Genomic DNA, 23,597 nt, shown 5'->3' with positions numbered 1-23,597 from the left:
AGAAGCGTTCTGGTTCCGATCTTTAAGAACAAGGGTGACACGCAGAACTGCAGCAACTATAGAGGAATAAAGTTGATGAGCCACACAATGAAGCTGTGGGAAAGAGTAGTGGAAGCCAGGCTTAGGAAGAAGGTGGAGATCTGTGAGCAGCAGTATGGTTTCATGCCCCGTAAGAGCACCACTGATGCCATTTTTGCTTTGAGAATGTTGATGGAAAAGTACAGAGAAGGTCAGAAGGAGCTGCATTGTGTGTTCGTAGATTTAGAGAAGGCGTATGACAGGGTGCCGAGGGAGGAGCTGTGGTACTGTATGAGGTCGTCTGGAGTGGCAGAGAAGTATGTCAGAGTAGTTCAGGACATGTATGAGAGAAGTATGACGGTGGTGAGATGTGCTGTAGGTCAGACAGAGGAGTTCAAGGTGGAGGTGGGACTACACCAAGGATCAGCTTTGAGTCCCTTTTTGTTTGCTATGCTGATGGACAGGCTGACAGACGAGGTAAGACAGGAATCTCCCTGGACAATGATGTTTGCGGATGACATTGTAATTTGCAGTGAGAGTAGAGAGCAGGTGGAGGAACAGCTAGAGAGGTGGAGGTTTGCTCTGGAAAGAAGAGGCATGAAGGTCAGTCGTAGTAAGACAGAATACATGTGTCTGAACGAGAAGGATCAAGGTAGAAGCGTTAGGTTACAGGGGGCTGAGGTGAAGAAGGTGCAGGAGTTTAAGTACTTGGGGTCAACAGTTCAGTGTGATGGGGAGTGTGGAAAAGAGGTGAAGAGGCGAGTGCAGGCAGGTTGGAGCGGGTGGAGGAAAGTGTCAGGAGTGTTGTGTGACAGAAGAGTGCCAGCAAGACTCAAAGGAAAGGTGTACAAGACAGTGGTGAGACCAGCTCTGCTCTATGGGTTAGAGACGGTAGCAATGAGACAGAGACAAGAGGCTGATATGGAGGTAGCGGAGATGAAGATGTTGAGGTTCTCCTTAGGAGTGACCAGGTTAGACAGGATAAGGAACGAGTACATCAGAGGGACGGCTCATGTTGCCTGTGTTAGCGACAAAGTCAGAGAAGCCAGACTGAGATGGTTTGGACATGTTCAGAGGAGGGATAGTGGATATATTGGTAGAAGGATGTTGGAGATGGAGCTGCCTGGCAGGAGGGCAAGAGGACGGCCAAAGAGGAGATATATGGATGTCTTAACAGAGGACATGAAGTTGGCTAATGTTAGGGTAGATGATGTTCATGATAGAGTGAGGTGGAAAAGGATGATTCGCTGTGGCGACCCCTGATGGGAAAAGCCGAAAGAGAAAGAAGAAGACAGGTGCTGCAAATCATGGCAATGATTTGACTGCACCATTGCAGCTACAAAGAGAAAAAAAAAGGAACTTTCACCAGAACTGTTGTTCCTCTTCCATTGGCCATCTCCAAGGTTATTTTTTGAATTTGATAAACTATCCAACCAATTTCATAACCACAGATCATGTGTGACCAGACCAGCAAAAACTTCACTATCCAGCATCTTTAAATCAAGAACCATTGAGACCAGACCCCAGGATAACTGGTTTGCACAAAGACAGAACCAGTCAAAAACCATGTGAGTTAGCTTATGTGCACTCCTCATTTTAATCAAAGTCTCTAACTGTAATGAGTTCTCATAACCAAAATCAATTTACAAATGCCTTAATCTGGCATTTAGCAAATGTGTTGTCTTCACAAAAGACTAATGGTCTGAGCAGTATCTGCCTGAATCTGAAGCTTGCTACCTTCTCCTTCACTGCTCTTTGGGTAGTGGTAACTGATGGTTCCTTCATCCCAAGTTCTACAAAGGTAGAATGAGCTTTCAAATTCAGCTGCAAAACTCCCAATAAAAAGAAAAAAAAACAACAAAGAAAAACTGCCGCAAGCTGATCTAGTTCTGCATCTTACTTGCAAGAAAATTGACAAAAACCCTATTCTTTTCTGCCTTTACTTTTTTAAAATTCCTATGACATTTTAAAGACTTTTGACATGCCCGAGATGGTCGCTCAGTCACTTTTTTGCTTGTAATGCCCTCAGTCAAAGGTTGCTTTGGATTCAAGGGTCCAAAATGTCTGTTCATGCTAGAAGCAAACACAAACAAGGCACATTATATATGGAAAGGAAAGAAAAACACACTAGTTAAACATGAAATCTTCCTTAGGTTGTGTGTTAACATTGTAGCATCCATTTATGAACTTCCTGTTTGAGATAAGAAGTAAGTGGTTCATCAAAAACAAACTAGTACAGGCAGTACTCACTGCCAATTCCCAGTACTCAAAGGAAGATAACTACATGCACAACAGATTAATAAGAAACTTTAATGAAATGTAAATACAAATTCAAATCTTTATTTATTCACTGAACAACCTAATGTTGGCACTCGACTGAAGTTCCAAACAAAGAAAAATTATTGGTACTTTTCAAAATTCCTGTATAACAGTGAATCTGAAAAAAAACAAATTTGAAGGATTTCAAACCAATTAGCAGTGTTAGAAGAGCATCTTTTTAGATTTTCTGCTTGTACCGGGACAGCGTATTATTTCACCTGGTCACATCCAGGCAGATATATTAACTCTCCATGTTTGTCTCTATATCCCCCTCCATTCCCCCTCTGTTCCTCCTCTTTGCACTCTCCTTCAGAAACAGGTAGATCCATGGATCTCCTGACATCAGTGATTTCCGGAATTTTCTAAGAAAGGTTTGTGATTAAAGAGGATTCTCCAGACAGGAAACCAGAAGAGGAAAAATGTGTCTAATTCTACAAGATGGATAGAGAATGGGTTCAGGGACTCGCTGCAGAGACCTACTGAGCCATCCATGTGAATCCATCTTCCAGTCAGGCGTGGGTGTACTTTTTATTCATCTAATCGAGTTTGAAACACACAAAAACTAGTGTTGAAGTTATGTTTGAAGCAGACACGAATTAATCATCCTCAGTTAAAAAATACCATGCAAACACTTCCTGTCTTTTTTCCGTTTCAATATTTTTTCCTTCTCAACACAAGTGTTCATCCATCCATCCATCCATCCATCCATCTCCCTAATTCTTTTTGGGATCCCGGGGATGCTGGAACCTATCCCAGCCACTATTTAGGGGAAGTTAGGGTACAATCTGAACAGAGTGCCAGTTTGTCACTGGACCATAAGTAATAATAATAATAATAATAAATCCCCCAAACTACAAACATGCCTGTCTTGATCTATTCTCTTAAATCTGCCATTGGAGTTTTCATACAACACAGAAGCTAACACCCAAATAAAGTTGACAAGAAGAATTTTTTGCCACTTTGAGAAGAAACAGATCATGATGAAAAGAGTGTCAGATGACTTGTTGGGCTTGATGTGTTTTGAAGTTTGACAGATGAAAAGCTCCAGTCATTCCACTTTGGGAGTGTATTTTTTTTTTTACAATTTCACTGAAAGAATCTAGACATGGTTTTTGCATCAGGTTTCATCACAAACTGATTCATCCATCAGTTTTTTTTTTTCTTGTTCTTCATCCTGTTTAGAGATGCCAGGGAGAAGAGATGAGAACATCCAGGGCATGTTTTCAAATCCATCACAGAACAAAACTGGGTATTTTTTATATACTATTAGAGTATCATTTTGCCTGCACAACCCCGTGTTGTCAGTGATAATATGAAGAATATTCTTTAACCTGTTGGAAAAAAAAAATCAAAGACTTGTTTTTTTTTTCCTGTCTTCACACATTGTTTGTTCCAAATGTCAAATTCAGAGTGAAGTTAAACAAATCTGTGCCACTTGAGAAAGCAGACATACTGTTCCTGTATGGTGTAATAAAATCAAAAATAAAGCAACCACTCATTTGCCAGAATGTCTTGTTTTAAGATGCACCACATTTTTACCATTTTATTTAAATTATTTATGCAAATCCTTTAAAAAAACTATCAACGCCTATACAGTTTTAAAAGTTCAGAGTAAATAATGTCTTAATGGTTTTGACTTCACTCCACTATACCTTATGACCTAAATAACTAAATAAAACAGGTCAGTGAGAGCATGGGTGTGAATGGGAACACATGTGACTGTCCTTGCATGATGTAAACACGTGTTGGGGCTTCCTCTGTGAAACTGCTGGCTGACTTCAGAATGGGAGGAGTGGGAAGCAGAGTCACTGGCTGAGGAGACCAAACTGATGCTAAATTATGGAAAAAGAGGGAAAAAATACGAAGATGACAATGAAACAATGAGACAACGCATGAAGGCAGAAGAATCTGTGGATACAGTAGTTTTATAGAGAGAAGTATGACTCCAGAAGGAATGGCATTTTCTTGGGATGCTCAAATTTGTCAAAGAATGTTTATTATTGTAGCATACCAACATTAATGGTAAATTAGTGGGGGAGAGAAGAACTAAAGCAATCTAAAAAAGTTGAAAGAATAACAGTGGAACCTAAAGTACTTAATACAAAAAGTGTACTGACAATTGAAGAAATAGATATTTTCAAGCTTTGATGAAGATTTTCAGGTAAAATGAGGACTAACAACAGATCTTATGTGTCATGGTTTCAATTTCCTTCTGCTCAACAGGTAAGTTGTTTGTTTAAATTTCTTACATTTTCATAATTTATTTGTAAAAAATCCTCATTCTAGAAGAAGGATGTGGTATTACAGGAAGAACTGCATCATTTTTGCTCTTTATTTTAACAGAAACATCAATATTTTGACTCAAAAGTTTACTAAATTCAGTTTTCGGACATAAGAAGACCTGACCAGACGTAGAACACCTAAAATTAGAGTCAAAGCAGCAACATAAGGTTTTGTTTGCCCTCAGGGCTCCTCTGTAAACCTCTAATCTGATGATGTACTGAGTGGGATCTGCGTACCACTGCCCCACCATTCCTCTCCTTTCATAATGTTTCCATCTCACAACACACACATGGACTCCCACACTGCTGGAATTTATTTAGACAATGTTATTTGTGATCTGCCTCCAGGCCTACTGCACTCCTCTCAGCATCACTTTACAGTTATTGCATCACTGCTCTCTTTGATGCTGAGGAAGAAGAGCAACAGTCGAACAGAAGCAGTGATGTATTAGATTAGATCGGAGTTGGTTCGCCTCATATCAGATTATAAAATTTACAGGCGACTTTACAGTGTGCAGCATTTCCCTTCATTAAAGACATGCAATATTTGAAAAATTATTTATAGAAAAATGTATACTTTCTCACTTTCAAGGTGTGAAAGTATTTTATTAATTTAGCACTTCACTGAGCTTTAACAAAATTTGCAGCTGGCAGTTCATCCATTTCTTCCTGCAGAAACACTGTTGCATTCAATAAGAAGCACCTGTTTATTGACATATATACACTAAAATATAATCTGCAATCATCTCTTGCTTGTACTACTGTATTTTTACAACTCTCAACACATGGAACTGATTTGTGAGGAGCTTTTGCAAAAAGTGCACCCTTCTTAGTGCCATTTTCAACTCGATGTGACCATCAAAATGAATCTTATGTCCTCCGATAACAGCCAAAAATGCAAATGAGCATTAGCTAAATCTTTCGGCTGGTGTGTTCAATGCTGTTGATTATGTGAACAAATAAATAAAGTAAACACAGGTAAAACTTGCTGCAAGGTTTAAAAGCCTGCCTTAAGTAACTCTAACTCATGACTGCATCAGTCTCCATATTTATGATCTTTGATTTTTTAAATGTCTATTGCAATCTAAAAGTACTCCAAAACCCCTTTCAAATTCCAGACATCTAATGGAATGATCGTCACTCCTCTCTGCAGACTGCTTCATGCAAACAAAGGTCTATCAGTCCCTTGATTGAAATTCTATTTGTTCACTCACGTACTTGTACAAACTCTTCTTGAGGCCACTTTGTTCCTGGGAACCCTCAGTGCTGCAGAAATTAACCCCTTCCTTTCTAGGCTGCCACATATTTGTGTCATAAAGGGCAGGGAGCTCCTTAGAAGTTATCTGGATCTTCTGTAGTGTGTGGGACTCTGTACTCTCTTTACTTGCTTCAATTATTCTGGGCACAGGTTTAAAACAAACAAGATGTACGTCAACTTTAATGATTCAATTTTAGAATGTTTTTTCTATGTTGTTTCGGATTATATTCAGTTTTACAGCCTTGTAAAAAACACTTTTTAATGTGTAAATTAATCTTAATATAGTTAGAATTCTTCTTTGTCATTTTCAATTACTGAGGTGACCTTTCCACCCTAAAATATGTCTTAGATATAATGACAATGCTAAAAATAGTCTGGAATTGTTTTAAAAAAAGTCTCCAATGACCACAAATGAATCTGTCTTAGTCCGTCCAGGAGATGTTGACTTGGCACAGGCTGGAGCTGCAGACATAAGTTAGGACAGGATGTGTTTGGGCTCAGCATTCTCTTTCCCACAGCTCAGCCAGCAATCACTGAAAAAGCACTGAAATATTATTTTTATTTTGCCATTTCATCTTGACAAAAAAATATGCAATTTCCCAGGGCGACGCTTGTTAGCCATGTTAATGATGATGAGCTGGCTCCAGTAAGCTGACTAATATCAGGGGATGTCACTATGAAAACACCCATTCATTTTCCTCATTGGTCTAAATGTTGTGTGGCCGGACTGCTTTTGTTCCTGAAGATGAATCCCATTATTCATGTCTCACCCTCAGCTGAGCGGATGATTCTCATTAGCCAGAGCAGACTGCGTTTTTCATCATTTAGATTATATTTTTTACTGCTTTATGAGTTATTACCATTGAGGGAATACAAGACAAGAGGCAGAGTATCTTAAACTTTCCAGATGAAGTGCATATAAGTAATTAAACTGCATTTTTCATAGAATAATGCATGACATGCTGCCCTCCAGATAGGCTTGGGTTGGCTAACTTTAAGACGCAATAAAAACTGTTCAAACGTCAATTTAAAATGTCAGCGGAAAATCAAAGCTTTGATCGTGTCAGTGAGCATCTCCTCCATAAAACATATTTTATTCTGAACATTTTCAAACATGTAAAATCCTTTTTGGGTTTGTTTTTTATATTTTCTTTAAAAAAACATGAAACAATGATGTATTTTACATTATGTAGTCACTGACTGCCCTCTACTGTCTTATATCCACACTTGATAAATTACTTTTAATTTCATCTCTTAGAATAACTGAAGTAATTTACTTGTTAAAATCTTGTATACGCAGGATTTAAGTTCTTCCCTGCAATACATCATGGCATTAAACAGTGCAATAAAAAACTATCACCTTTCTAATGGTTTAAATATGATGTTAACACATTTCCATGCTTATTTCATGGCAGAGATGTTTAGTGGATAGTGTCTGCCGTGTCTGTTCAAATTGCCTTCCTCAATAAAATCATGTGAAACAAAAGTTGGAGCTGTAAATATCCTGTTCCCACACAAACAGAGTAGAATCTCACTGTTTATACTCGCTATGAGAAGAACTGGCCACCCTTGTAAGAGGTAAACAAACACACAGTTCAGTTTTTGACAACAGGGCTGTCTCATACCAGCTCAATATAACTATTGTAGCATAAGAAAGGGATCGGTGTAATATAGAAGCTGTGAAGCCATAGTCTATCCGGTTTTTGTTGTGGCTTTTTGGTCCAATGTTAATCTTTTTTTTTTTACTTTGGGATCTATGTGTGTATATGTCCATATACAAACCTAGCAATTGAGAAATACAAATACAGGTTGGTATGAAGCTCAAATTATGGCTGAAGCAGCTTTTTTTGTGGTTAGAACCATTCAGAAAAAGTAAAAAAAGAACTGAAGAGAAATGTTCACGTTTAGAGATTTGCCTTATTAACTGTATTTAAAGCTACAAGGTCGCATTTGATTGCAGTTTCATTAAAATGAAAATTCCAATGAAAGAAACTTTTGTTTTGTAAAATGTGTGTAAATAACAAGAGCTCTTTCAAAGTGAAATACAAATTGTATGTTCCAGCCTCTTTTTTTCTGGGTGTGTTGGTGGGGTAAGCATTGTGTGATACTTTTTCTTTCAACTACAAAGAGCTGTCATCGATGTCATCCTGTCAGATTGGATCATAAACGTTGATCATCACTGCAGACACATCAGCATGATGATCAACCACAGCAGCAGTGAAGCATGGACCTTCATCAACGCTTCCGGTCCCACCCTGCCTGTTCCAACAAGCGCAGCTAACAGAAGCAACATGGAAGCATATCTTCAAAGACTTGCACATTTAGATGAAGGACTCTACAATGACTTTTATGGCCTCTGGGTCACATTGATAGTCATAAACTGTCTAATTTTTCTAGTAGGTGATTTTTTTTTTTGTCTCACATATTTCTTCTTTCACAGCTGTTTCAACATCTCCCTCTGCTTCCCAGGTGGGCATGGTCCTCAACACTGTTGCACTGTACGTTTTTTGTTTCCGCACCAATCCAAAGACCACATAGGTGATCTACACGATCAACCTGGCCGTGACCGACTTGATGGTGAACCTATCTCTCCCAACCCGCATCCTGCTGTACTACAGTGGAGGTGCTTGCCTCACCTGCTCCTACATGCACATTTTCAGCTACTTTGTCAACATGTACTGCAGCATCGTGTTTCTAACCTGCATATGCGTGGACCGTTACCTCGTCATTGTGCAGGTGAGTGGCGTGTCCACAGTTGTGTCCACTGTTACCTGCTGACCCCACTTTAGATCTTGTTGTTGTTGTTTCGTCTTTGCAGGTGGAAGCATCGCCACACTGGAGGAACTCCAGTGTTGCCAAATGTGTGTGCATTTCTGTCTGCCAAAGTGGTCACATACCCCTCCTTATCGACTGCTCTCAAAAAACACTGGCTGCTGCATTGCCAAGCTTCTCATTCTCACCATCACAGAGTTCTTCTTACCTTATATCATCATTTTGGTCTTTACTTTGCGCATTATGTGGGCCCTTATTGACTGGCGCCTGATGAAGCAAAGCAGGTATAACAGAAGAAATGAGTGCTATGAATAGCAGCAGAATAGCATTGGTTTGAAGAAAATTAGATGCAGAAAATGGATGAGCATAAAAAGTTACAACAGAGATTCACTGTGGTTTTGTTTGTTTAGTTTTATTTTTTGCAGAGAAAGGAGACAGAAAGCTGTTCAACTGCTGGCCACTGTGCTGGTCATCTTCACAATCTGCTTCACACCCTTCCACGTCAGACAGGTAAGAAAAAAAAATCTGTTAGAAAAACGTCACATTACATTACAAATTCTTGCAATTTTAGTAAGAAAACACCACGTCTTTTGGAAATATGAAAATTAAACCTATTTTTTTTTGGTTGGGCAGAGATTTAGAGGCAGACCTTCACCAACAAATGCAGAGTTCATATTCATTGGACAAGCTTTAGGTACAGTACTTCTCATATTACATTATCAAAGAATGCTGCTCTAGGCATTAAAAGATTTATGATCATTAATCTATAAATGGAAGGCATCATGTTTGTACGCCTAAAGGTAGAAAGACAATTTGTTCTATCTTAGCAATCTATGGTGCATATTGAAAGCATCATTTGCTAATTTTAGTGTACCCAAAGTCGTTCATGTAGCAAAAAGTAGGACCTAGCTTAATCAAAGCTGGAGAACGTTTAAAGGACAAGTGTGTCCAATTATTCAGAGATCTGTGTGTTCATTGAGGTGCAGGTGGAAAACATAGAACAAGACCAAAAAGAGGAGCAGAAGAGCAGCCAACAAAGACGTGGACAAATGATCATTTCATTAAAATAAAAAAGGAAAGTCTTTTAGAGGGAAATGAACCAAAAAACAAAAAGGTGAAAACAAAACAAAAGCTTTTGACACAAGTATCTAGCGTAGTAAAACTAAAACCTAGGGGAAAAATTAACAAAATATAAAAAGATTTTAAAACTAAATAGAGTTCTTGGGGCAACAGGTCAGGAAAACCTGAAGGGGGACTGGACAAGCCAGGGGGTCACCAACAGACCTAGTGTTGGCTCAAATTTACCTTTAAAAGACTTGTCATCAAAGCAAGAGGAACAAACTAAAATAATTTAAAAAGCTCAGATTACCTGTTACATTGTGAAAAACACATGCGATGCCATCAACACACATCTAACGTTAAGGGGCAGGTAGAAGTCTAAGGAGTTTGATATTCAAGGCAGAACTTGAAAGTTGTCCTGATGTTTCAAGAATGTTTTGTAAAACGACATGGGAAATAACAAGGTAGCATTAAGGATTTATGAAGAAGTTCTACTATGAACTAACAGGAAGGGCCTCATGTTATAAAAAGTGTATGCTGGTGATAAAAAATAAAGGGGAAAGTCCCTCCACAACCTGGATCGATAATTCATCATTGAGCTGTTGACAGAAAAATTATACAACAGTGGAGGATTAGGTCTGAATTGATTGATGCTGTGTGATGATTAAAGCTGTGACCTCCACAATGAAAACTCAGACTTCAATTTAGCATTTAACTCATGAGACAGATAAGACCCACCCATCAAAAGAGAATATGTCAAATTTTATGAATGTATTCCCTAAAAACACAACATTTTGTGTTTTATTTTTTGCATCATCATGTTTTTCCCCTTTGTTTTTTAGCTTGCGTTAATGTTTTTCATTTTTAAAATTACAAGATTTAAAGAAGTCAGAACAACAAACTTTGAACTGTTTTAAGTCAGATTGAGTGTAAGTCTTTCTGATTTAGTGCATAGCTGTTTTTTCCATAATGTTTCTGACGGCTTTACTTTTTTGTTTTTGTAGGTGTGGGTTTACTTCTACCCAGATATGCCGCATAATGTGATTGTATAGCACTTAACAGTCACTCTCAGCAGTTTAAACAGCTGTATGGATCCTATTGTTTACTGCTTTATTACAAATAATTTCCAGGTAAGACCTTATTCCTTCTCTTTTTTTGTAATATCCTGTTCAAATATGTTTGTTTTCTTCCTCTGTTCTTCTTTTCTTCCCTTTGGTTATGATTTGTTCATAAATCACTCTTTTATTTACTCTGTTGCTCCATAACACCATTGCTTTCCCCCAGGCCACTGTGAGACATCTTTTCCAGCGTGTAAAGGCGGAGCAGACCAGTGGTGAAATTGTCAGTATGCAGCATAGCTCTTAGGCCTCAGGAAGGATAGCCAGCGCCAACACTAATAATGTGATGGTGATGATGAAAATTACCGGCGCAGTGCAAAGAGACAATTGGAGAAAGAGATGCACTCCGTGGAACTTCTCACTGTTTGCTTGGCAATAAGAGTTATTTCTGGACTCGGCAAAATACTGATCAACAGCAGCAACAGCTAGAAAAACGGGTTTCGTAAAATTCCTATGAGAATAATTTAGATTTCCTTAAGAATTAGAAGCATCATTAAACTGTCTCTTATTACCAAGGGGGAAAATGTTTTGTTGTCAACTGAATTTTCCAGACCTGTATCATACCAACACCATTACATTCTTTGCTTCCTTTTTATTTGATTATGGTGTTTTTTGTTTTTTTGAAAAGCTGAAAAACCTTATGCATTTACTGTCAAGAGAAAGCAGTCATCGATGATTTTAGATTACATTGGATTAAAAAAAATCTGAAAATAAATTTAGTGAACCCTATAACTTTCAAATATGATTGATTGATTCTTGTAAATATTGTAATTTTGACATTTCCTTGGGACCACTGCATTCATTCTGACTTTTCAAATCCAGCACACAATGATTAGACCATTACAGTTTTTTTGTTATATTTTTACATTCAACTACTTTTTTATTTATCTTCATGTAAAAATAAAAGTCCCTTTTTTTGTTCTTTTATTTTTGGTTTTCATTTGGTTATGTGTCTACCTGTGTCCAGCAGAGGGCAACTCTGCAGTGTCATCAAAGCCAATATGAATGAGCTGCAAAAAAGCTACAATTTAGATGAATTCTTGCTCTGGTTACAGCAAAATGTTTTTAATTGCAAAATTTTGGGGGTTGCTTTTGCAAAACAACCCCTCACTTGCGTAGCTTCCACAGCCTTGTTGCAAACCATAACGATATGAGATGAAATAAACATCATAATGAAATGAATAGAATGGATTAATTATGTGGGATTAAATGAGCATTGCAAAACATTATTTTGATTTGATTTGAATCAAATTTGAAACCATTTGAAAATGGTTCTATGAGAAACTGGGGCCTTGGGGATTTAAATACTCCACAGCAACCACCAAGCAAAAAATGTGTGTAGGCATGTCTTTTTATACCTTTTTTTCTGTAGGTCGTCACTTCGATGAGCAGGAAATAAAGTAAATAGATGAATTACTCTTTTTGTTGTTTATTTATCAATGTATACAGAATGGGATTAGGGCCATAAATGTTTCTAGGCTACATTAAAATAAAAAAATAAATAAAAAAATCATGTCTTCAAAGTAAATGATCCTTTCAAAGCAAAAGATTTTTTGGGGAAAAAAACAACCGTCGTGTTAACTTTTCGTGTATGTTTAGAACAAGTCCACGTTTTCAAAACCTAACTAAGCCATATGTGAAGTACATACAAAGTTTAATTTACACTCCTTTTTAAATAATGAATGAAACATTGGCGAGGCTTTTTTTTATTTATTTATTAGCATATGTACCCTTTTTATTCACGTTTTATGATGCTTTTCTATTATCTACAAAGCATTCTAAGGAGCAGTATTTCTTCGACGTCAGAGTCTCACTCGTAACGTGGCCACGCCCTTTTTTTGGTTACTCTGGAAACCAACGAAGTGCATGATTGTAGTAATGAAGCGACAAGCCCCCGGTCTCTGAATTAGCTGGCTAAGGTTAACATCATTTCTACTCAAGGAAAAAAAAAAAAAAACGGCGTCGCTGCTTGCATGAAGGTAAAAAGAAGCGTGAATGCGGAAGTCCCGATACGTTTATCAACAGGAGTAAAACGCAGGTTTGTCATGTGTCATTTTCCTGCCTTGTAGGGTCTCTGTCATCATACATTAGCCAACCAATGTAGCTCGCTAACTTACCTAGCCAAAATGTTTGACGCCGCTACAAGGGAGGAGTCAACTCCAGGTTTTTCTTTAGTATTGTTATTATTATTTTAAACATATTTATTGTTAATGTTAAACCGCGGGTGCCGCTGTTTCGATAGTGGAAAAGTACAATGAATGAGCAGCATGGGCTCCCGAGCGTTTGGTAAGGTGAGCCTATTTCAGGTAGATTTCCAACAGGGGGGCATGTTCCGACTGGTCCAGCCCAGCCGAACTTCGCTGGACACTCGCAACCTGGGTAAAAAAACGGTTAGACGGAAGGTTAATGTGCGTTTTTTTCGGTGGTTGAAAGCCTATGCACCAACCAAGTTCTTGGTAGTTATGTGTCTGCAAATTTGTAACCAGATGGTTTGCACACGCTAACTGCTAGAAAAAAAAAAAAAAAAGTTGACAGACAGGGCGGTCCTTAGGTAGGAACCATTAAATATTATTTAACGTGTGAATGTCATAACTCCTGCCTGGATCCGCTTCCTTTGATTTGCCTCTGGAAACTCTGTTTAAGCGAATGTGTGAATAAGCTGACTTGTTATCACGTTTATTATATGAACACACCTAAATACAGATAATAATATCATCCTTTTCTGTAGATAAACAGTTGTTTTATTTGTTGTTTTGTTTTGGGGCTTCTAATAACTCAATAAGTTAAAAAGTTAGGAGAGGTCTTAACTCTCAGGGTTGTTGTCATTCCCAACTAAAGATCCAGCACCTGTTTTAAGTTGACTTCCAGCAGTCTTAACTTACAAAAACAAAAAGGAAAATCAAGGAGAGCATTTTTCTCTTGCAAAAACAGACATATTTTCTCCTGTTATGGAGTCCAAATTCCGCTGGATATTTTTGGAACCTTCTGGTATTTGATCTTTGCTGTCCTCCTTGAAAGCAAATGTTATGACATTCATTTCAAGTGGAGGTATTGTATTATATATACAGTTAGAACACGGGGGAATTCAATTTCTCCTGCAATACATTTCAGCTTTAAAACCTATTTGACAGCTTTTATTTTTGAGGTGTGTGGAATATCTGTGATATCTGAAGAAAAGGCATATTTTGATTTTAACATCTACTTCCCAAAGTGCTGAGATGCAGGGCCTGGAGACCATAACAGACGGACTGAATGCTTCTTCCATGGGGTTTGCTTCTCTCTGCTCATCTGAATTTGACCGTTACTGGTGGTCATTATCAGCGAGACAAGCACAGGAATACATTTTTTGCTCCCTGATCTTAAGATATCGAATATTACAGGGGTTTTATGTATATGTTTGTGGCTGTTTTCTACTCTGCTTCAACTTTTGAAAAAACAAGTTTTTGCAATACCTCAACCCATTCTGTTCTTCTTTGTAATTAGAGCATAGAAATGGGAAAAGACGCAGAAGAGATCGAGGCTAAAGATTTTTCTGAAACCAGAAGACCCAAGGAAAATGCAAAAGATGATGAAAGTGAGGGGCAAGTGGGGGTGGAGGAGGGAAGAAGAGCAGCCCGGATCCCTCTGTATCGCTGGGTCATGCATGCAGCAGTAATGTTTGGAAGAGAGTTCTGCTACGCAATGGAAACTGCGCTGGTGACCCCCGTGCTTCTGCAGATAGGTGAGGAGTACTGCAATGCACAGGGAAGAACGCACTCTACATTTGCCAAAATACACACAGACTTGTTGTGCAACTTGCTGAAGTCGATTTGAAATATGTTGACTTGACACAATCTTCTTCTCTTTCTGCTTTCTAAATGTCCCTCTGAAAGCCAATGTATCTGCTTTAGGCCACTGCAAAACCATGATCCAAAACCATTTGTTTATATTAAATTAGTTCCCTTTCTAAATGAGAGCTGTTGGTTTTAGTTTGTACAACCAGTACCATCAGTGACACTATTGTCATTCCTCTGCAGCAGTGTAACAGCGGAGGAGCCATTCTGCATTTTGGGTGCCCCCCCCCTGTGTCATTTACACTGTAGCTGCAGTGTGTAATCACATGTTCTGTTTGCCACCTTAGCAGAAATGCAACAAAAGCTATCTTCCCTGGCCAGGTATGACAGGGAATGTGTGATGCAGCACATTTCAGGCTTAGTTTCCCACACAATAGTGTAAATTTGAGATTCTATTCAGTGTGGTTCAAATGTGGTCTAAGTTTCTATATTTCCTTTTTTAAAGTGTTAACAGTCTCAAAGGATTTTACTTTTTTCATTTTAGGATTTAATTTTAGTCTTTGGAGATGAATCATAATTCAAAATGATTCAGCTTAAACAGAAAGTACTGTCTTTCCTGTAAACGGAGTAAAGTTTTATATTCGTCTTTGCATTTTTGAAGAAATGAACAAAGAAAAGATCTCCAACATTGCCACCTTGTGCATAAGTGAAGAAACGTATCCATTGAAATCACATCACTGTTTTTCAAACATTGAAATGCATAGTTGTTATTGTTTTCCCAGCCAAAATTCAGGCTGCTGCAATGGGGAATTTTTAGTACAGTAGCTGAAAACTGATCCTCCTTTATAAATCTCAATACATGGAGCACATGTATGCTGTCTTTTGGGAGCAGAAGAAAAAGGATTTCCTTTCTTAAAGATTCAGTTATTTGCATATTTGTCGATGTTTTTAACCATCTTTTTTGTTAAAGGGGAAAAAATGTCCAAATCTGATAATGAACGCTTTTTCAGTCAATATATGTATATTTTTATCAGTGGATGTGACGTGTTGATTACTTGTGAAATGAGGTGTGTGCTCAGTTTTTACAAGGACTCCATTCTTTCCTGTACTGTTAACCTTTGGATCATCTGACAGTGTGGCTGGTGGTTCTGTCACATGACTGTAAGGGCTTTTTTAATTTTTGCACTAGTGAAGGTGCTCAGTGGCCACAGATAGGTGTGCAGTCATACTACTGGGCCGGTCCCAGGTGAGGATGTGAACAAGATGGTGTTTAGAAAGAAAGCCCAGCTCTTATTAAGTCTCCCAAATATTAGAGCCATGTAGGTTTTTTTTTTTAGGATAAGTGCCTATTGTAGGCTCTCAAGTTAGCTTTGTCTTTCCCTTGCAATGTTTTAACCAAGTGATAAATGTAGTCAGAAGTAACTCACTGATAAGCACAAACTGTCAGGTTTCTGTTCATTTTTGTAATGAATTGAAGTCAAGAATTACAACTGAACTTTGCTGCAACACCTGCCTCTTAGATGCATACTTCAGCTGATAGCTAACCTGTGAAGATGTGTGTTTAGCAAAAAAAAAACTCTACTTGTTAAGAGGCTCTCACTCAGAGCAGTAGATTCACCACGACCAGAATGCAAATGAAATGTGGGCCAATAAACAATCTGCTAGAAATCATTGTGAGGCACTGCAATGTCTTGCTGCTAGAGTACAGCATGAACTGCAACAGGAAACCCTGACCTCTGTGAGAAAAAGAGAGATAAGTTTGGATCTATTATGAACCAGCCAGGTGACAGAATTCCTGACATTTTCAAATCAGAGAGCTGTAAACTAGCGGGAGAGAGTGTAATCAGAGAGTTTAGAGCTCTCGGATTACAGTCCCTCTCATCCCCAACCTAACTTTACCGGTGCAACAAAAATGGCGAGCAATATTGGAGTTATTCAGCCGTACAGTTTTGAGCCAGATGCCAGTTGAGACGAGGAAAACAAAGATGATTTATTAGTCTGCAAGTGGGTGTATCAGAATGTAGCGGAGCAGGGAGTTTGTGGCCCACCTGGCATATTTTCTATGTCTGCAGTTTCTGCGCTTTGTGGGACCTAAAACAGAACACTAACAGTGGACCTTTCTGTGTGGAGTTTGCATGTTCTCCCCATGCATGCGTGGGTTTTCTCCGGGGACTCCGGCTTCCTCCCACTGTCCAAAAACATGCTTCATATGTTATTGGTTACTCTAAATTGTACCTAGATGCCTAGATGTGAATGTGAGTGTGCATGGGTGTGGGATTGTGGCCCTGAGACAGACTGACGACCCGTCCAGGGTGTCCCCAGCCTTCGCCCGTAAGTGGCCGGGATAGGCTCCAGCAGCCCTGTGACCCCGAAAGAGAACAAACGGTTTAGAAGATGATTTAAAAAAAAAAAGAAAAAAAAGAATGAATAAATACGCTCTTTTTCGAACAGCATTTTTTTTGTCTGCTTCTGATATACGATTTGAATAAAGAAACACTCAGAAATGCAATTTTAAGCTTAATTTTCTTTATATATGTCCTCCATCATGAGAAAAAACCATAAGAACATGTTAAAACACAGTTTTTATCGTAGTTTGATAAATAATTCCTCCTTTTTTATTTTTTTAAGAATATATAAAACATAAATAAACTCTAATCCCAATGTTTTACAAGCTCCTTCATGACTTCTGTTGTTAGACTTGTCTTAGGCTCCGTAGAAATTCCTATATTTTCACTTCATCATTGACATTCACTGTGTGTGTCATGTTTCAGGTCTTCCTGAGCAGTATTACAGTTTAACCTGGTTCCTTAGTCCTATTCTGGGTCTGGTCTTCACACCTGTGATTGGTTCTGCCAGCGATCGCTGTCGCCTGCGATGGGGCCGCAGAAGGCCGTTCATTCTGGCTCTTTGTCTGGGCGTGCTGCTCGGTGTGGCTCTGTTTCTAAATGGGTCCTTGATCGGTGAGTTCAATATTTGAATCCTAAAACATTGCTGTGTTTAAATAAACAGATGTATGTAGATGCATTTTTGGGTGGTTTTCAGGCCTCTCCATCGGGGACAGTCCAAACAACCAGCCAATCGGCATCGTTCTCACGGTTTTAGGCGTGGTGGTGCTGGACTTTTCTGCTGATGCCTTAGAGGGACCCATCCGGGCGTACCTTCTCGATGTGGCAGACACTGAAGAACAGGACATGGCTTTGAATATTCACGGCCTCTCTGCAGGTGAGACTGTCATCTCCAAACACCAGCACAAAGACCATCAATGTGAAACACACCTATGTGGTTACACACGGGATGATCATACTTGTCTTGATAGGACTCGGAGGAGCCGTGGGCTACATGTTAGGAGGACTGGACTGGACTGGTACAGCTCTGGGCAAAGCGTTTAAATCCCAAGAACAAATTCTTTTCCTTTTCGCTGGAGTCATCTTCATAGTTTCAGTCACTCTACACATGTTCAGCATTCCGGAGCGGCATTTTGCTTCAAAAAGGCTGAACAAAACAGGAGACGGGGACGATACCAGCCAGCTGTCTCTAAAGCCAGCTGGAAGTGTACCTTTGCTTCTAGGTGTAATCCCAGAAGAAGAGTCTTTTACAGGGGACATGGAAAGCCATTCTGACAGAGAGGAAGCAGACTTTCTTGTAATAGACAAAGTGCGCAGTAAAAGTGATTCGGTCTTAGCCATGCCAGATGCTACAATTCACCTGGATCCTGACCTCGACTTGGAGCCACGGGTTTATTTGCCAAGCACGGACTTTTTACCTGAAATGCATTTAGAAGATGCTTTTAAGCCATCAGACCACAACCCCGGCCCCTTACCTCCTACGGATGAACCACCCCACCGCTGTGATGAGCCTGCAAATGCAGTTTTAGCCAAACCAATGGATCCAGAAAGTGGAGAACCTTCTCTTTGTCAGGACAGCTCTGCTGTGAAGGATGCACCTGTGGGACAGGTATGACCAAATGCTGTTCAAATATTTTTTCCCATGCATAAAACAATTTCTTGCCATTGTTTTGTCAAGACTTTGTGTCTCTTCCTAATTATATTCATGACTATACACGTCTTCATTTTTGGTTATTTTAAATGAGAATATGGCTCTTCAGTGTTCTTCTGTCTTGTTACAGGAGATCAAAGCTCTCAACGGTTCTAATCTTGTCAAAGGCCACACTTCCGCTAAGTTGGGACACCGTACAGCTACTGTGTCCATTTTAGCGCGGCCTCATCGACCGACCTTCTACAGACAAGTAAGTCGTTTCTTTGCATTCATTTTTGTTGCATTTACAAAGGTTTCATTCCAATGCACTTTATGGAAAGGCTAAAATGGATCCTTTTGTCTCTCTAGCCATCGTTTACATTCTCCTATTATGGAAAAGTAGGACCCCGGCGCTGTCGACTGCGCCACTCAAGACCTTTCAGCCCTCATCCGATCACCACATCCCAGAGTCTGAGTGATCTGCGAGACATCCGGAAGCCTCTGTGCCAGAAAGAGCTGCATCTGTCAGTGAGCACTCTGTCCTCTGAGGGCTCCAGCTCTGAAGGAGGTCCAGATTTGGGCAGAACTATCAAACTGCTATGGCTGTCCATGTTCAAGGTGAGCTCAGTTAAATCTTCCAGGATATTTTGGTGCCGCCAACATCAGCACCACACCTGTCCTTTTATTTAAACCGTGTCCATTTGACACTATTCTGATTGTGACTTTCAGATGCCAAAGCAGCTGTGGAGGCTTTGTGTGTGTCACCTACTGACATGGTTCTCCATTATAGCTGAAGCTGTGTTTTACACCGATTTCATGGGACAAGTTGTCTACGAAGGAAAGCCCATGGTAAACACAAACTGTCTTTCTATAGCTGTTTTGTTTTTCATTTACTGATGATGTAAAGCAATCCCATAACTCATACAGCCGGTCTATTCTTCATTGTGCCTCACTGTGCTGCGTATGAAGCCGCCTGTTTTGCCGCTGCTTGGTATTTTGTTTCATCTCCGATCTGCTTCCTGAACCAAATCTGTGGCCGAATGGTTGCAGCTTTAAACAGTGATGCTGCAGAGACGGATAGCTTTCTGGTCTAAAATGTTGCTTAAATATATTTTAATATGTTTTATTTTTAGTCCTATGTGTACAATTGTATAACAAACAAACAGAAAAATCTTTCTATGAAAGGAAACATAGTTTAAAATATTGTTTATTTAACATTATTTCAAAGTTAACTTTGCTCACAAACACCTAAGTAACAAACATTTGAAATGGCAAACAAAAAAGTTGCTAATGCTATAATGTGTCTGCATGAATATGAAATGAGGTAGTAGAAACAAAGCAAAGACAGACCATAGTTCCAACTTCATTGTTCAACGATAACACGAAAGAGGCTTAACTTTTGCAATTTCAGCTGGCTGCCTAACCTTTACTCTAATGTTTAAACAGCACTATTTTCATTTTCTGAAAAGAATTTAAAGTTTCAGAACTAAATCGCCTCAGCAGATGTACATGTTTGAACTGTTAACTATGTCATTTTGAAAACCTTAAACTAAAAGTTCATTCACAATTCATCTCTAAACCTATTTAAGGTTCTAGAAATTGGAGTCCATTTCACAAAATGTGTAGGGATTCCATACTGTCATTTTTTTTCTGCTTTTTTCAGGCACCGGCTAATTCCACAGAGCTGCAAAGATATCACAATGGAGTCCAGATGGGCTGCTGGGGACTGGTGGTCTATGCTGCTACAGCTGCAGCCTGCTCTGGTAAACCAATCATTTCTCATTCTGGAAGTTGAGAAAAATAGAAGGAAATTCTGTTTCTATTGCCATTGCTACTCTTTCCAAAGTCTCTTTTAGTAACCAGCTCTTTGTCTTGGTCCAGCCATCCTTCAGAAATCTCTGGATAATTTTGACCTGAGCATTAAGGTCATCTACATCATTGGAACCTTGAGCTTCTCAGTAGGTCAGTTGGCCCGAGCTTTGGCTGTTTCCTAATGATGTGCTGCCCCTCCAACCACTAGATTTAGTTTTCTTTAACCTTAACCAAATGTGACAAAAAGATTCAACTTTATGTTTTAACTGTCAATGAAAGCTGAAATGTAGTGCTCTCTGAAGGAAACATTGATATTAGTTTCAGATCATAGAATATAAGGTTATATGTTAACCCAGAAGGCCTGTAGGTTATTTTGTTTTTCAAGTATGAAATTGAATCAAAAGATCTAAGGAAAGTCTGATTTAGTGTTAGTATTGTGCTTGTTTTTTTAAACTTCCTTTGTTGTTACAGGAACTGCAGTTATGGCGGTCTTTCCTAATGTGTATGTGAGCATGATAATGATCAGCACCATGGGCATCGTCTCCATGAGTATCTCCTACTGCCCCTACGCGCTGCTCGGGCAGTACCATGAAATCAAAGAGGTATGATTGCACATTTGGACACATTTAAACCCAAGCTAGCAGCTCTTGAAGACACAGACAAATTTAACTTCTTCTTGCTTATTTCACCTAAGTGATACTTCAGTAAATTTGTTCATTTAGGTTTTTGTATTTTGGTGAAACTGATTTATTTTAGTCAATGTGGGTTGTACTAAAAGCATCAATGAACCTAAAGATAAAATAAGTAAAATGGTATTTTGTGTCTCCTTCATCAGTACATTACCCACAGTCCAGCTAACACTCGAAGGGGATTCGGTATCGACTGTGCCATATTATCCTGCCAGGTCAGTCCTCTCTGCTTCTAAATGCAACTAAACCACCTAGCTTAGCCTGAACTTTAAAAGTTTTTCCATCTAAATCCCCCGTTTTGCTGCTTTTACAGGTATATATCAGTCAGATACTGGTAGCATCTGCCCTTGGATCAGTGGTTGATGCTGTCAACAGCGTTCGTGTCATTCCAATAGTGGCCTCTGGAGGCTCCTTCCTTGGCTTTCTCACTGCCTTATTTCTGGTCATTTATCCTGATCCTGAGGCTGAAAGCTCTGAGTCGGACCATAGCTCAGCTAGTTTACCTGCAGAGGAGGACCAGACTGCAGAAAAGACCAAAGATCAGAGAGCCACAGTGCTGAGCCTCACAGATGGAGACGGCTTGAAAGGGACAGAGAATTTTGTTTAAAATTGTAGGAGACAAGGTTTTTGCTCAACAACTAAAAGAGGAATGGTGTTCATGTAATGACCTGTGCTTTCGAGAAGAACATGGGAAAGATACAAAGAAAAACATTACAGGAAATAGACGTTCCAATGTTGAGAAATCTTAATGGTGTGCATTAAGATTGTGAAATCAAAAGTAGCAAATAGATTTTTGGAATTCTGTCCATTCTGATCTGCTTAGGATGTTACTACCTCAACTCAAATACATACAAATGTTCAGCTGAAGTTATTACTACTAGTAAGCCATTATAAAAAACTGCCAGATGGCAGTAAATAGATCAATGCATGAGACATTTTGTCTCACTTTGACAGGATGCAACCAGACATTCAAACAGAAGCTGCTCCAGAACTGTTGAGGGGACAATCACAAAACCCTGAGAGCGTTTCTTCTTACCTTATTCTATTTCTTTGCTCCTCTTCTGAAAAAAGACTATAATAGAATTTTTTTTGATATTATAGGTGTTTAAAAGCAAATTCCGCTCATAATGCTTGAACTAACACCAGTAATATTGCAGCCCATATATAGAGGAATTTTAGGCATAGTTTAGGCACAACTAGAAATCCAAGGAATTAACTTTTGTAAAAATTTCTCTCAAACACATAAATTACTAAATCAATTTAGGAATATCTGCCAAAACATGGACTTTAAATTCCAATATTTTTCATTGCTTAACTGTGCCTTAAGAGTAAAAAGAAAAGTATTTGAAATGCGATTATTGTGAAGTCACGTATTGCCAGTTTAATTAAGTGAAATGAGTTGTTAGAAGAATATCTTTTTGTTTGTTTTTTTAAATCCAAAATATCTCTCCTTTTTAGTATATTTCTGATGTGCAGCTGTGTTCATGTGAAATGTAAAGTTCCAAAAGTATAGTTTCATTTCACCCAAAAAGCAAAAATGGATGTTTATGAGAAGGTTCTGACTGTTTATTATGCTGTCATTTCCCAGAATGCAAGTCACTAATGAGGTGTTGAAAATATAGCAATCATCCTGTAAACTCAGTGCCCCCTGAACTGATAAAATAGTTCATGCTGAATAAAGGTGATTCCACATCTATGCAGGCGATCAATGCTAGCTAGACTTTACCTCCACTGTTGCTACGACCAAATGAGCCTTTAGCCAAACTCAGGAATCTCCCAGACAGACTTTTAGCTGGAAAACAATTCTGTTCAGTAAAGATGAAGTCCAAATATGACCACAGCAGGGAGCACTTTATGGATCTTTGCATTACAATGCTGTAAGGATTCCACAAAGACACTATGTGCAGACAGTGTGGGATTTGTGTGTATTTTTTAAGCACCTTTTTTTGCCAAGTAATGTATTTTTTGTTTTTGTGTGTTAGTGTTACAGGTACTTTTTTTAAAGGTACAGACACACAAAAGCTTTAACTTTTATTTCAAGTTCCTAAAAAAACAACCTATTTTTACCATTTTTATTTTTAGTTTGTTTAATCCTCAGTTTTTTTTAAGACTAAAACTTCTATTTCAATGATTTTGTAATAGGCTAAATATGTTTTCTGATTCTATAATTGTTAGTGCCAAGCTACTGTGATGCAGAACCTCTGAACATGCCCTGAGGAAATCCGATCATTTGGTTTCAACTTCTGACATGGCATTTTATCTTTTGCTTTGACATGCTGATACTTGTATTAAGACAGATTTCATTCTGTTTGCTGCTGTACAAATCTTTCTCGAAAAGGACCGACATACTTTCTTTTCTTTATCTTTTAGCCAAAACTTATTTTAGCCTGCTGATTTGTTGTACAGAAATGGGGTTTATTGTCAAAGTGCAATGTTGGTTGACAGATGGGGTTTTAGGTCCATAACTGCCATAGAATTCTATTAAAACATGTTGCCTCCTTGAAGTCTTGGATTGTTGTTGT

At 38.7% G+C, this 23,597-nt stretch overlaps 2 protein-coding genes across 6 annotated transcripts; both read left to right on the top strand.

Moving 5' to 3' along the window:
• The first annotated feature begins 7,920 nt into the window (after window positions 1–7,920).
• On the top strand, window positions 7,921–11,185 carry gpr20 (G protein-coupled receptor 20). The gene is given in 6 exon segments (XM_078933143.1): window positions 7,921–8,273; window positions 8,347–8,620; window positions 8,696–8,933; window positions 9,075–9,159; window positions 10,713–10,838; window positions 10,993–11,185. Coding segments are annotated over 6 exon segments (1,005 nt in total). The 5' UTR covers window positions 7,921–8,072; the 3' UTR covers window positions 11,074–11,185.
• Window positions 11,186–12,645: 1,460 nt separating this feature from the next.
• Window positions 12,646–23,579, top strand: LOC101166495 (solute carrier family 45 member 4). 5 transcript variants are annotated; one of them, XM_023964346.2, is made up of 13 exons: window positions 12,646–12,864; window positions 14,310–14,547; window positions 17,371–17,559; window positions 17,642–17,821; window positions 17,916–18,553; window positions 18,726–18,845; window positions 18,944–19,192; window positions 19,304–19,423; window positions 20,238–20,337; window positions 20,456–20,536; window positions 20,858–20,988; window positions 21,222–21,290; window positions 21,389–23,579. In XM_023964346.2, the coding sequence occupies exons 2-13, from the start codon at window positions 14,319–14,321 to the stop codon at window positions 21,680–21,682; spliced, it is 2,400 nt and encodes a 799-aa protein (XP_023820114.1). In that variant the 5' UTR covers window positions 12,646–12,864; window positions 14,310–14,318; the 3' UTR covers window positions 21,683–23,579. The 5 variants fall into 5 exon arrangements, with proteins under 5 accessions (XP_023820114.1, XP_023820113.1, XP_023820116.1 ...); XM_023964345.2 differs by having other exon boundaries at window positions 12,664–12,805; XM_023964348.2 differs by having other exon boundaries at window positions 12,843–13,205.
• The last annotated feature ends 18 nt before the right edge of the window (window positions 23,580–23,597 follow it).

This window comes from Oryzias latipes, chromosome 16, assembly GCF_053564925.1.
Source record: "Oryzias latipes strain Hd-rR chromosome 16, Olatipes_Hd-rR_3.1".
Classification (NCBI taxonomy): Eukaryota; Metazoa; Chordata; class Actinopteri; order Beloniformes; family Adrianichthyidae; genus Oryzias; species Oryzias latipes.
The sequence above is the reverse complement of the archived record's forward strand: the minus strand, read 5'-3'. Positions and strand labels throughout refer to the sequence as shown.

Excerpts from the sequence above, each read along its gene's own strand:
- LOC101166495 (XM_023964344.2), top strand. The coding sequence starts at position 13,085 with ATGAGCAGCATGGGCTCCCGAGCGTTTGGTAAG. Across the intron at positions 18,554-18,725 it reads AGGATGCACCTGTGGGACAG|GAGATCAAAGCTCTCAACGG; the intron begins GTATGACCAAAT and ends GTCTTGTTACAG. Across the intron at positions 19,193-19,303 it reads TATGGCTGTCCATGTTCAAG|ATGCCAAAGCAGCTGTGGAG; the intron begins GTGAGCTCAGTT and ends TGTGACTTTCAG.